General features: G+C 54.5%; 1 protein-coding gene across 3 annotated transcripts in view; it reads right to left on the reverse strand.

The window, feature by feature from the left end:
- Positions 1-6744: 6744 nt before the first annotated feature.
- Positions 6745-13719, reverse strand: part of RUSC2 (RUN and SH3 domain containing 2) — a 53765-nt gene continuing 46790 nt past the window's right edge. For all 3 annotated transcript variants that reach the window (XM_075078927.1, XM_075078925.1, XM_075078926.1), the window contains 6 exons: positions 13190-13364; positions 12165-12270; positions 11154-11200; positions 9534-10509; positions 8690-8863; positions 6745-8376 (listed from right to left, as the gene is read on the reverse strand). In XM_075078927.1, the coding sequence (XP_074935028.1) occupies positions 8196-8376; positions 8690-8863; positions 9534-10509; positions 11154-11200; positions 12165-12270; positions 13190-13364 (1659 nt within the window). In that variant the 3' untranslated portion in view covers positions 6745-8195. The remainder of the gene's footprint in view (positions 8377-8689; positions 8864-9533; positions 10510-11153; positions 11201-12164; positions 12271-13189; positions 13365-13719) is intronic.

The following is a 13719-nucleotide window of genomic DNA, read 5'->3' on the forward strand; positions in this document are numbered from 1 at the left end:
CTGGGATGCCTCCTCTCCCTGCACAGATTTCAGCAGTCCCAGAAGGACCTGTGAGCTGTGCTGGTTCATGACTGGTGTTTTGCAGGAAGATTTAGCTTCCATACTCACACGGTAAGGTCCAGCAGTGACTTCATCAGGACAACCCTCACCTTGTTACTGCCTGATAAGGACTGTGATAAAAAGGACTTCTGAAGTGCGCTGATGGTCTTAATTACCTGGTAGTACATGCCATGGGCAGTAAAGCCGAGGTTTTGCAGAAGTGGCTGAGTGCTGAAGATGGGGGTGAGAGAAGGTGCTTGGGAACAAGCTGATGAGAGCCCTGGAGACCTGGAGCCCAAGTGTTGCGGCAGGTTGTGTTGCCAAAACATGCTAGGAGCAGGAATGACCCTAAGGGGGTGAGGAGGTGGCACAGACATGGCAGTGAGCAGGGAAGGGACTGCCAGTGAGTCTGTCTGTGTGGCTGGAGGCTGGTGGCACTGGCCACAGTAGGAGATACAGCCTTCAGAGGTGGCCCAGGGCAGGAGTTGATGACTTTGTGCTCCACCTTCCCCAGCCACCCAGCAGCCCTTGCTGGATATGCTTGGCCCATGTCCCAGCTGAAACACATAGCTGGGAGGAAAACATGCCCTAGAAATCTTTTATGAGGCTTTGCAGCTGGGCTGCAGCCCCTTGTGATGGCCTTTGTCTTTACTGTGCTCTTCAGTGAGGCCCAGCACTCCCAAGCCTGGGGTCAGGCTCTGCTTTCTGTTGATGCCCATAATTCACTTGATTTGCACACCCTGCAACTCCTTTATTCAGCGGTATTGAACATGCCAGTGTGGGGTGGCCCTCTTCAAATACACTCTCCCTACCCACCTCAAAAATATGACCCTAAGCAAAACATGACAGAAGTCTTGTTTTATTTTTTTCTACAGTGATAGTGCTTGAGGACAGGTACTCCAGCAGGGGCCAGGGACAGAGCTGCTGTCTGCCCGGTGACATTCCTTGTGCCCTCCTATGTTCAGAAAGGCAGTCTCAGTCTCCTCTCCCTTTTCGGTGTTTCATCTCTTCCAGCAACAGAGCTGGCAGGGCCAGTGATCCCACCCAGGAACCTCCCTTTTTATTTCATCCACTAAGATTATGAAGCTCACCTATACAGAGTTTACCATACTCAAACAGGCTTGCCCTAGCAGAAGTGCCCTGGGGCTGCAAGTGCACAGTCAGGACCCTGGCATCGAAGCAGGGCACAGCCTGGGAGGTAACTCTGAGAGATTTGTGGGGTGGGAGGAAGCAACTGCTCCTCTGCCTCCAGCAACAGCAGCAACTCAGACATCACCTTTCCCTGCCCCTTGGTGCTTCTGGGTCTTTCTGGGAAGAAATTGTTAAAAGACTGCAAAAGCAACCTATATCAATAGGAAAAAGTTCCTCGTTTGGAAGATCTTTGGAAAATGAGTAGGGAAATTGCACAAATTAAAAAAGACTAAAAAAAAAAAAAAAATCACACTCCCAGTCCCTCTTTTACCACTCCCAGCACAACGGTTGTCAGCTCTTATGTTAAGAGTGTATGGCATCTCCAAAAGCATTTCATTACCCCGTCTGAAACCTCAAAAGCCGTGGAGGAAGTGTGGCTCAAACAGCTGCCAGGAAGCCCTCTTGCCCTCTTGCTCTTCACACTTCCCCTTGTTCCACGTCAGAAAAATCCAGTCTTGAGTGTAACCTGGGCTCCCACATGCAGGATGGAGGTGTGTTGCAAGCCAGTGCCACCTTCCCCAGCATGTCCAGTAGCTACATACTCTGGTCACAAAAGGCAAACCCAAAGGCACAAAGACAGCTTTGGCTTGTTTGCAACATGACCAGACATAGGTATCCCTGGGCTTCTTGGTTTGGCAGGTCATGCTGCTTCCCATGTCACCCCATTGCAGAGTGCACCTGGCAGATGTGGCACAGCTGGGAGGATGGGCAGGGTGTATTTCAGCAGGGTGTAGGCAGGGAGCTGCATCCTGCTGCGATGCCAGGGTTCAGGCACACTGCCATGCATGTGCCCCATTTTGGCACAAACCTCACAGTGTGCTGGCATTTGAGCCACACTTAGCAGTGATCTTGCCATCCCAGGGGATGTCACTCCTCTGCTGTGAGGACCTGTTCTCCTATCCACCCTGCAGACTTTGTGGTGGATTTGAAAATCTTGAAGAGTTTGAAAAAAGGAATGCTGGCTGCTTCTACAGGCTGTTCTTTGTTCTCTTTTTCATTTGTCTTATTGAGTTTTTACATCTTACCTGCCTGATACTATTTTTTTTTCACCTAGTCATGTTTTCAGCTCTTTGAAGGGGCCTCTCTTGTTTCAGATAACCTCTGGCCCTGGTGGCTGTCCTGCTGGTTCCTCTCTGCCTTTTGATACCAGAAGCCCTGAAAAGCTGTGTTAAATCTTTTAAAGCTTGCTGGACAGTCTGTGACCATGCTGCTTCTTCTAGCTTTGCTTTATCCAAGTTTCTTCATTTCATGCATTTTTCATTTCTGAAGCTGACCAAGATGCCACCGGACTTTTCAATCTTTGGTAATTATGTAGGGTCATGGAAATGAAGCACGTTGTGGCTGTCACCAGCAGGCAGCTGCACAGTCCTGCACAGAGCTCAGGTCTCCATCTTCCTCCCTGTAGTGCATATGGAGGAGACACACACCGCCGCTTGCTTCCCTCTGCCTGGTATTGCAAATCAGCCATCAAGATGCTTGAAGACCAATGGCAGTAGTACTACACCCTGCCTCTTCCTTTTGGGTGGAATCCATGTTCCCAAAGGTGTATCTGTGGTGCAAAGGGGTCTGCATCCCTCTTCTAAAGTGGGGACAGCATTGCTGGGGCTGCACTTTGGAGGAAGGGCTCCTCCCTGCTCCTGGCCTCCTGCCTGCCTCTGGAAGCCAGTATTTGCACCCACACGCACTGCATTCCTGGACAATGCTCTCCACAAGCAGCACCTGGCTTGCCAGTCCTCACCTAAATCTCTCCCATGCTGTCACCCATGGACCACACAAGCTGCTGGCTATGCCCATGAGCATTGCAGCAAGGGGAAACAGGGGTGCTGGGCTGTGAAAGCCACTCGTGGGCACTAAGGTTTGTTTAGAGGAAACCTTGTGGGTTTTATTGTACAGATGGGGGCACTGAAGCGGAGGACTCAACAAAGGGGCTGAGGAAGGAAGCCTGCATGGTGGATGCCAATTTCAGTGCTGAGTCCCAGGACTGCAGCACTGTCCTTCCTCCAGCTGAAAGGGAACCAGTCTGTGCCCCAGCATCTGATCCTGCCTTGGCACTCCTGGGCCACTGCCATGAGTGCGTTCACACCAACCAGGGGCCTGGGGAGCAGCTCCTGTGACCCTGGGCTGGGGTTGCCACTGTGCAAGGAACTGGCCTGTCACTGGGCTGTGCTGCATCTGGGCTAGCCTGAAAGCTAGATGGTCAGCTGTTTTGAGCACTCACAAAGTTCTCAGGGGCTAACATGAGCTCATATACATCTTGATGACTGCAAGGCAGTGGTCAAAGAGGTGTCAGAACCACCTGCATGCACATATCCAGCCTGGCAGCCCCTGCCCTCTATTGCATGGCTGCTGCATGGAGCCTTGTGGGATTTGGGGGTGTCAGTGCCTGTTGGATGGTGGCAAGGTGAGCACTGGGTCTGGCTGCCAGGAGGAGCATGGGAAGGAAAGGGATTCCCTCCTCTCCCTCAGTATAAGAGCCTTTCCTTCTGACGCACATGTGCCTGCTTGCACCCCATACTCCCTTGCATAGACATCTGCTCCTCTGCTGCCCTCAAGCCTGGTGCCGCTGCAGCCCTCGCAAGAGAATCTTCAATGCCAGCAGAGCGTAAGCTCATTTCCCACCACACTGACCCTTCCCAATTTGCTCAGCTTTTAGTGCCTTGAAAAGCTGCCATATTAATGTGGTGCCATCTTTGTTCTCTGTAGAAGCCATGCAGTTGTGGTGATGTGACAGTCACACTCCTCTGCCAGGCCTGTTCGATGAGACGCCCTCTGTTTTCCTGTGAGTCTTGCTGGCTGGCATGGCTTGCAGGTCTGACCTCAGAAACTGTTCATGACATCCTGGCTCAGCCATAGGCTCCCCCCTCTGAAGACAGCTCTTTTGCTGTGGCTGCAGACACCCAGAGCCTTGTGCCTACCCTGGGGCTGCATGTCCTGGCTCCATGTACATCCCTATACCACCCCTCCCTGCCTGTCCTGACTCCAAGTGCATCCCTGTCCCACCTCTCCCTGCCTGTCCTGCCCAAATGTGCATTCCCACCTCAGGTCTCCCATCCTGCCCCCAAGGCAGCTTGGCAGTTTGCTGGTGCTTGGGTGCCTTCTCCCTTCCCAGTCTCCCACAGCAGCCTCTGAGAGCTGCCAGCGTTGCTTCCACCCTGGCAGGCATCCAGGGGCCCTAGTCACAGCCTTTGCTCTGAAGATGAGCCAGGTCCCAACAACCTCGGCAGAGGTCGTCCAAAGGGACCTGCCAGGACCCCCGAGCATCTGGCACCAGCAGGTCTCCGCCTCTCAGATGGCACAACCTCTTCAGGTTGTCATGTGCCTCTGGACTCCAACTGCACCCTTAATCTGCCCCCAGCCACCATGTCACCCCATTCCTTTACCTCCCCCACTGCTGGATCCCACAGTCCCCACCGCCCCCACTCCAAAGCAGATCCCTGGACTGTGAAGCTGGGCTCCTCTTTGCTCCTGCATGCTGGATGTTCTGCTCCCAGGGTTCATCCCCAGAGCCCAGCACATCTTCGCTAAGACCTACTCCAAGACCTGCAAGGAGGTCAGGAGCAACTTTGCTGAGCAGCAGCTCAGAGCTGCCCCCAAGGAGCAGGAGTGAAGGACATAGGTGCTGCTCCAGGGCCCCACAAAAGTGACACGAGCATGCAACTTGCTGCTGGTCCAGAGCTGCCCTCAGCCTCGCTCTACGCCTCGGCATGTGCGAGGTGGGCACTGCTGCTGGGATGGCACTAGTGCTGCCGCTGGCAACTGCTCTGCCCTGTGCCCACGGAGGCCAGGGGGACATGGGGCTAGCCCTGGCAGGCAGCGTGCCACCAGGAGGCTGGGAAGGGACTAGTTGGTGCAGTAACAAGGCCAGGGACCTGCATTGTTTGCTAGTGAAGGGTTGCTGCATTTGGGTTCAGGGAAGTGGCAAGGGGGTGTCACGCACACAGCATAACAAACTTGCCTGCTCCCATCTACTCTGGAGGTGCTCAGAAGTCTGTTGGCCAGCACCTGCCCCTCTCTCCATCGTTGCCCACCCCCACAGCTCCCACCTTTATGCCACTATGGTCCAGCCAAAACACAGTGGCCAAGATGCTGAGTTCCCTGTGTCAGGGGCTGGCTGAGGGGTCAGCTCCAGGGCACAGCAGCACCTGGAGGCTCCTCTCCCTGCTCAGCCTGTCCTCAGTGGTACTCACAGCCCCATGTCCCCATCAGGATCCTGCAGCTGACCCTCCAGGACCAGATATACATTGCTGTGTGCCTCCCAGCCATCCAGGCTTCACACACTTCATGCCCTGAGCGCAGTTCCTGGTTGGGACAGGCTGTCTGATAACCATGAAGCAGACCCGGCCTGAATTTAGGCTGGTGACCCAAAAGAAGATTTCAGCAGCTGAAAACCCTGTAGCAGCAACCCCAAATCCAGGCTCTGACACCCTAACCACCCTGCTATACCTCCTCTGTGTCTGAGACCGCCCCGGCAGTGAGCTCCCAAAGAGCAGTGCTGGCAGCACAGGCGGCTGGAAATCCCTTCCCCTGCCCCGGTGCTGACTCAGCACCCTGTGGGGCTGTTTGCCAGCACAGAGCTACCTTCCCCATTTGGGTCAGCCTGTCCATACTGGGGTGAACAGCCTGGCTCCCTGCAATTTTTAAACAGCCCTGACGACCACCGACTCTGAGCAGTTAATTAAAGCAGCCCATGTGCAAGCCCTGGCTGCTCTGTGCCTCTCCAAGCCAGGGAATGGACTTATGCTGCTTTATTTCTGGATTTTTTTCAACTGTTTTAACTCACTCCACCACTGCAGACTGTTTGTCCATATGGTTGCAACAAAATCCAGCATGGTGTCCCTGTAGCACAGGCTGGAACCTCAAGCAGAGCTTTTCCCTTCTCCTGGGAGCAACTAATGAACAAAGGGAATGGATGGGCTCTTGGGGCTCTTTTCTGCAGGACTTGGAGGTCCACCACTTGGGCAATTCTAAGTTTAAAAGCCCTGAAGCCCTTCCTTGTGAGTGACCTGCAGCCACTGAGCCTCATGGCCAGGTTGTCCCAGGCTCTGGGGCCCAGCCCTGTAACCTGTCCTTCACTGCCTCCTCCCTGTGCTGCTCCGGGCTTCCTCCTGCTGCCTGCAGGTTGCAAGTTCCAGTTTGGCCGCACCTACAGACACCTTACTGACAACACCTGGAGCATCCTGGGGAAGCAGATGCCAGACTGAAGCGGTGCAAACTCCTGTCTGAAACCTGCTTGGTCCCCTGCCAGCATGCACAAGGAATAAAGACAAGGAACCTCGAGCCACACTGCCTCCCTGAGACATACCATCATCTGATGATGTGATGTAGCTGCCCCCCCGCCCCCCTCCCAGCCCGAACTGACATGTCTGATAGCTGGGATCAACCTATCTCCTTCTGAAAGTCTGTTGTTGGCTGTGGTGGAGGCAAGACAAAGCCTGCAGTGTAGTGTCCCAGCACAGGTAACCCTCAGACCCTTCCCACGGGTGGGCTGAAATCACAAGGCTGCATACCAGGGAGCTCAATCAGCACCTTTTTTATTAGTATGCTTCATAAATAAAGAAATAAATAAAGGTGAGACACCTTGTTCTAATGGGGAAATACAAATTAAATATGGTGCAACATCTGCTAAGCGATGTACAAGCAGGAGGTAACCTTGCAAGACCAGGGCCCCTCGCCACGGGGAAGCCAGCCCAGGCACAATGCTGCAAGCAGCGTCAACCTGGGCAAGGCACCAAATACTGGCGTGGCCTTTCATTAACACTTTTCCCCACCTGACGGGCAGATGAACATCCCCATCCCGGCAGGCAGCATGAACATGGCAAGTAAGGGATTGACTGGCATTGCTTCTATGGAGGACCCCAGGACCCCCAGCAGCCCCTTGTGCTTGTGCACAACACTTGTCCCCCCCACCCCACAGCACTGCTCAGCAAGACCAGAAACCCTATGCCAAGGGGAGCACCACCCCTCCCTCTCCAGCTCCCCGGCTCCCTCTGGGAGCATCCCCTGATCTACCTGCCGGGAGCACTGCCCCCACCTTCAAAGAGCATCTCTAGCCCAGTCAGGGACCCTGCCCTCATCCCCCTCCCCTCCAAACCCCCTCCACTGAGCATCCCAGGGCTTCCCAGGCACTGGTTCCCTGCTCAGTGTGGGGGACATGGGACCAGTCCCCCAAAGCACCCACCTCCATACAGGGTGGCACTACCCATCCTGGACCTACATAACACTGAACATCCACACGCCTTCGTCACAACCCCATGCATCCCTTTGCTCCACACGCACGCACGTACCCTATTCCCCCTCCCCTGGTCATGGCCAGGCACAACCCCAGCCCTGCAGCATGGCAGTGCCAGGCCACTTGGCCCAGTACAACCCACCAGGCACCACTATAATACATTAAGACAGGGCTGCTCCAGCGTGGGGGAACCTACCTTACAGTTCCCCATCAAGCTACAATGCAACCCATCAGCCCACCCTTGCAGACACTTTGCCAATGCACGGTGCTCTCACCCGTGGCTGATGATGCCAGGGATGCTGAAGGATGCAGACTGCACTGCCACCCCCAGGGAAGGGATGGCCAGCATCCTGCACCCTCCAGCATGAAAATGAGCCGGGCAGTGGGGCAGTGCTGCCCTGGCAGGGACTGCTTGGGTTCCTGCTATGTACGAGTCTGCGGCCTATGGGTGCTGGAGATGGCGTGGAGTGGAGGGGGCTCAGGTGGTCCCCCGTGTGTGGCTGCATGCATGGCGATGCCTGGCAATACAAGGTGCAGCTTGCAGAAGACCCTGGGGGACAAGTTGGCCTTTGGCAGCTGCACGAGGAGCAAGAAGGAACCACCTACAGTTACTGTATTCTGTAATGGCAAGAAAGGTAAGAAACTAGCAAGAAGCTGTGTCTGTTCCTCTGGCAGGGTGGCCTTCCCCAGAGGAGCCTCAGCAGCCCACGGTACTGTACTTGGCCTCCCAGCCACTTTAATAGTCCTCGTCCTCCGGGTGGGTGACGTACATGATGGGCACCAGCCCCTTCTCGGAGCCGAGGCTGCACTGCAGCCAGTCACCATCCACCTTGGAGATGACCTGCAGGATGTCTCCCTTGTTGAAGCTCAGCTGTCCTGCCTCGGTGGCAATGTGATGGCAAAGAGCTTTCACCTCACTGCAGGCAGAGGGAAGGGAGGAAGGGTTAGCTCACCACAGGACACTCACCCCACTGAAGCCCAGGGACCACCATGGGCACAGAGGAGTGAGGAAAACAGCCCCCGCCTCCCCACCCAGCCAGACTCGCAGCTGCCCCTTGCCTGCAGACTGCGGAGTTGGAGTGGATGGAGGCATAGCCTGCATCACTACTCCAAACCATCCCCATGTCCATGAGTACAAAGAGGGCCAGGCAAACTGCAACAGGCAGAGCCATGCCAACTCCAACCCACCACGTCCCAGCATCTGTAGGATGGCCACACGGTGCCACTCACCAGGGAGGGTGGGGAGACAGCCCCTGGGCTGGCTGCGCTGTGGGGGCCACTTCAGGTGGCTCTGGCTGTGGTGGTTCTGGCTCAGGGGCTGCTTCTCGCCACATGCTTGCCCCAACCGTCTGGGCCACCAGCTGGAACACGGACTTGTCCAAGCTCAGCCAGCCAGAGGGCAACCTGCAAGAAGGAGACAGAAGCAGGTAGTGGTAGGGAAGCATACCTGGGGGCAAGAAGCAGCTGTTCTTATGGCAAGGTCATGCCTTAGAGGTCTGCTCCATGCACAAAGTGTGCTGCAGTCTCCTGGCTATGCCCTGGAGGGGAGGGCTCAGCATCCTCCAGACACACCATGGGCGAGACTGGGAAGGACACCTCCAGTAGCCATAGAAGCAGTAACGGTAGAGATGGAGAGGCATTGCAGGGAGGTTTCAGCTACATGGGGCAACTTCATGCCTCCTCCTCACCTGTTCTGCACAACAGGGATGGCTCCATGTTCTGTTCTCAATATGTGTTTTTGGGAGGGATGAGGTGATGATGGGGGCCATGCAGCAAGGGCCCTGCCTCTGGAGAGGGGGCTTAGGAGTCGAGGCAGTGGTAGAGCTCAGGCAGAAGAGGAAAGCCCCTGAGGCAGATTTAGCAAGGGTAGGAGCAAAGGGGAATGGTGGTGTGCATGGAATTAAGGCAGGCTGGCAGGGCTCAGCAGGGGTGACAGACCTCTCCATTCACACACTGCATCTGGTGTACCACTGTGGTGTAGCCCAGTGGTTGGCTATTGGCCTGACTTCCACCTGCACTGCTGCAACCCCAGGTTAACCAGACCTCTCCAGCCCCAAACCATCCCTGCCCTTACCTGTTAAACTGCCTGGGATCTTTTTGCACCTTCCTGGACCCAAACAAGTGTCCCCACTTGATGGGCTGGCTCCCCTCTGATGTACTGGTGCTGCTCTCCTCTTGGGGGGCTGCTGCTGCTGCTCCCACTTTTTGCTGGGTCCCACTCTCCTTCTCCTTGCTGCGCTTCAGCTCTGTAAGCACTGAGTCTGGGGGGCTGCCCATCCAGAAAGGCCAGCTCCGTTCCTTCATCTCTTCGCCAGCCGGCACCTGCTGGGGCTTTTCCAAGGGCTCTTCCACGGCTTCAGGACTTGGCTTGTTGGCTGCCTTGGGCCTCTCCTCCAAGGCATCCTCAGCAACAGGGCAAGCCTCTGCACCCTCCACCACCCCTTCGCGGGGGGGTGGTGCCTTGTGGGTCTCTGCTGACCTGGGCACAGTATTCAAAGCCTTCTTCTTCTCATAGCGGATGAATTTCGAGCCTTCAGCTGAGCCCTCAATGTAAATCTGAGAGCTCTGCATGAGCTGGTACCACCAGCCTGCCTGCTTGTCCTTCTTCTCCTCCCATGTCCTCTCTCGTGTCTTCCTCCGCTCTTCCTCCCTGTCACCGTCTCCACAGGAGGCCCCCACCCCCTTGACCCTCTCACTTACATCTTGCAGAGGGCTGTGGCCTGGTGAGATGTCACCATCTCTGGCACCCACTTTGCACACTTCAGGGACAGTGCTGCAGCCGTCAGGATCCTCACTGCTGCCCCGTGTCCGCATCAGCTGCAGGGTGGAGTGTGCGGAAAGCAGCAGGTCCTGCTTCACACGCAGCAGCTCCTTTTGCTGCTGCTGCTCCTTGCCCATCTGCATCAGGTGGTGCTCAAAAAGGAGGTCTAGGTTGAAGGGCAGCAGGGAGAGAGGCTGGAGCAGGAGCAGAAGCTCCTCAAAAAGAGGCTGGCATACACTGTGAGACAGGCACAAGAAGCCCACTGGCTGGTAGTGTGCCAGGATGATATCTGTCAGGTAAGAGACATTAATTAGAGAAGAGGCCCTTGCCTCCTTTGCCAGTGCACAAGAAGCTGCTGAAACTATGGGCAAAGGAGTTGGACACTAGTTTTTGGTCACAGCTGTGCCTGCAGTGCGAGGCTCAGCACTGGGTCAGGGAGCACCAGATGCTCTGGGCAAACTGGCCCAGGTCCTGCTTCCAGTTGTTCCTGCAGCCAGGACCTGCCTGTCAGACTACCCACCAGGATGACCTCTGCCACAAAATACCATGGGAGTAGAGTGTAAATAAAGAGCATCAAAGGGTTGCCACATATTAAAATTATCTTCCCCACCTCCTGGAGATGAACAAAGAGCTGCAGATCTGGCCAGTACCAGTCCCCTGCAGAAAGAGGTGTTGGGGACACCTGAACACAGTCTTTCCAGAGACCTGGCTGGGGTGAATTGTGGATCCTAACAGAGAAGGACTAGCATGGAGCTTTGACTTCCACCTGGGACCTCCCTGGTACACTAGGACTGTGTATGGTCTAGGCCTTTAGCTCAGAGCAGCAGGAACAGGTGAGGTTGGGACACCAACAAGAGACATGCATATCCCCCCTGTGCTGCACATCATGCAGAATTTGGCCCCCACTGCAGCTCACAGCTCATAGGCTCTTACCTTCATGGTTGTAGAGGTGGTTGAACCAGAACTCCAAGGACCGGATACTTCAGGAAGAGAAAACAAGCAGGGAAAGAAAGTGAAAATCGATTCACCCCCTTCATACTGGCTGTTCTACGAAAACAAGTATGGCTGGAAATGGACATTTACATAGCATGAACCTGTGAACTTCAAGTGCTAGTGAAAGGACAGTGGCTCGCTCCCATCGAAATGCACTGACCACAGCCACCCAGCCTGTCATGGAGTCATCCAATCTGCTTTACATGAGGCATTGTGCAACCATAACCCCTAACAACCATGTTTCCAGAAAGTTCCCTCACCATTTAGCTCCTATGTCCTTGGCAGAACTTAGCTTTGCTGAAAAGGACTCAAATAAGACCACTGCTGAAGGTTTGGCCCAAAATACGCTGGTGTCCTTTGCCAGCAGGGCAGAGCTTGTTCCTGCATGTATGAGTCCCCCAACATTTGAAGACCATGCGGACTCTCCTGCCACTACCAGAGCTCTTGCCGACCCACCAAGAGACACTGCTGCCTTCTTCTGTTTAACACTGAGTGTAGTGTGCACACTCCTTATCCAACCTGGAAGGACCACCCTTGAGTCCTGGACCAGGGCAACTTCTCCTTCAGAACCTCATGCATTGGGACTCACTGTAGTTCCAGGAAGCAGTGATTTAAGCAGGGATTTCCAGGAGTAGTTTATGAATGTTACGTCTAACTCTTAATTAACCCTGACAGACTCCTCTGACCTAATGTTTTGGAGCTAAAACAAGCTGACAATGTTCTTCAGTGGGCCTCAGCCACTCCTTCTCAGACCTGGCCAATAAGATAGGTTTTGACCCGTCTGGATTTCCCTGAGGCTCACAGATTCTTCCTTCCCTCACCTACAGCTGGGAGAGGCTTCCCAGGTTTCTTAAGTCTTTCACTGGCAACTGTGCCTGTCTGCAGTCAAGGACCAGCACCTGCTGCCAGCCCTGGACAGGGACATGCAGCCAGCCCAGGGAGCCTGCTTACTTGAGGAGGCCAAAGATGAATGCGTTGAACCTCATGGTGTGGTTGGTGAGCTCCGTGTACTGGCTGATCTTGCTATAGAGGCTGTGCAGCAACTTGGTAGAGGGACCTACAGAGAGAAGCAAAATGTTGAGGTTAGTTGTGGTCAGCAATGCCAAAAAGGCACATGGGAAGGAGTTTCAAGGCAAAGACAGATATTGGCAATGCCTGTATGTGCATTGCCCCTCCACCAAACACCAAGATAAGCCCATTCCACCCCAACAGTTAGATTCCACAAGGGAGGTGAGTTGCGGTCTGTCCCAGGCTGCCACTTCAAAACTTTGGGAGAGTTTTAGTACCACAAGGATCTGCCTCCCACACTTCAAGGACATCACAGCCCTTGGCTCAAAATCAGCAAGTAAACAGAATATTGTGGTGGATGGTTATAATTTGGGGTGTCTGCAACCACAGAGCTAACCCCAGAGTTGGAGATTTGCCTCAGCCCGCTAGAAGGCTTCTCAGCCCTGGATGTAAGCACTTCATGACACATAAATCAGCGTGGCCATGCCATCTGTAACCTCAGAAAGGAGTTCTCCTGGGTGGTAGCCACTGCCACAATCCAGGGTGCAGACTGGTACTAGCAGAGGGCGCAGGTGTTGCGGGCATACTTGATGCTTGAACCAAGTGAGCTGTGTGTGCAAATTTTCTTACAGACCAGGAAAGACCACAGCTCTGCCATATAAAGTAGCTGTGCAGGGCTAAAGACGAAGGTCTAGAAGCACTCTGGAAACTTAGAGGCGGGAAAGGGCTGTTGGGACCATTATAGGAGAATTTGAAAATTTCAGGGGAAATGACAATAAATATTTGGGCAGGGTAGAACAGTGGCTCTTCTGTCTCACAAGAGAAGGTCAACATGCACTCTGTTCTGTGCAGGGAGATGGGTATTATTCTGCATCCCCATCCTTTTAGTCAACCTCCTCCAGCACCTCCCAGCCACAACACGGAGCACCACTGAGCGATGGGCATCGCTGCACACCCTCTGTATATACCTAGCTGGGTGGATGCCTCCACCACGCTCCAGGGGATGTTCCTCCTCTGGCCAATGATCATGTCCAGGACATAAGCCTTGAGCCCATCACTCAGAATGTCCCGGACAGCAGGGCACAGGTATTTCAGGATGAGATGCCCCACGTTGGGGCTCACGGAGCTGTTTCCAAGCTTGGCCTAAGGGAGAATAGACAAAGGGAGAGATCTGGTAACTGCTCTACGAGGTACAGATGCATGTGAACAGTCCAGCCTCACTTGCCTACTACAGACACCCAGCAGACAATATCCAGGCTACAGTGATGCTCCGCAGCTCCTTGAACAGGCAGGCTCTTCCCCTTCACCCCTGCTGCCTCATACATCAGTTCTGGGTTACTCCCTGCAAGGTCTGCCCCAGGCTGGGATCAAGCAACAGCTTGGAAAGAGAATATCCCAGCTTGGGAAGAGGATATCCCAGTTAGAAAGCATGCCTGGTTCTCCCTACAGGTACAACAAGGCTGTCCTGCATGAGGAAGAAAAGAGTAGGGGATTTTTC

The sequence above is a fragment of the Phalacrocorax aristotelis genome, chromosome Z (assembly GCF_949628215.1).
Source record: "Phalacrocorax aristotelis chromosome Z, bGulAri2.1, whole genome shotgun sequence".
Lineage (NCBI taxonomy): Eukaryota > Metazoa > Chordata > Aves > Suliformes > Phalacrocoracidae > Phalacrocorax > Phalacrocorax aristotelis.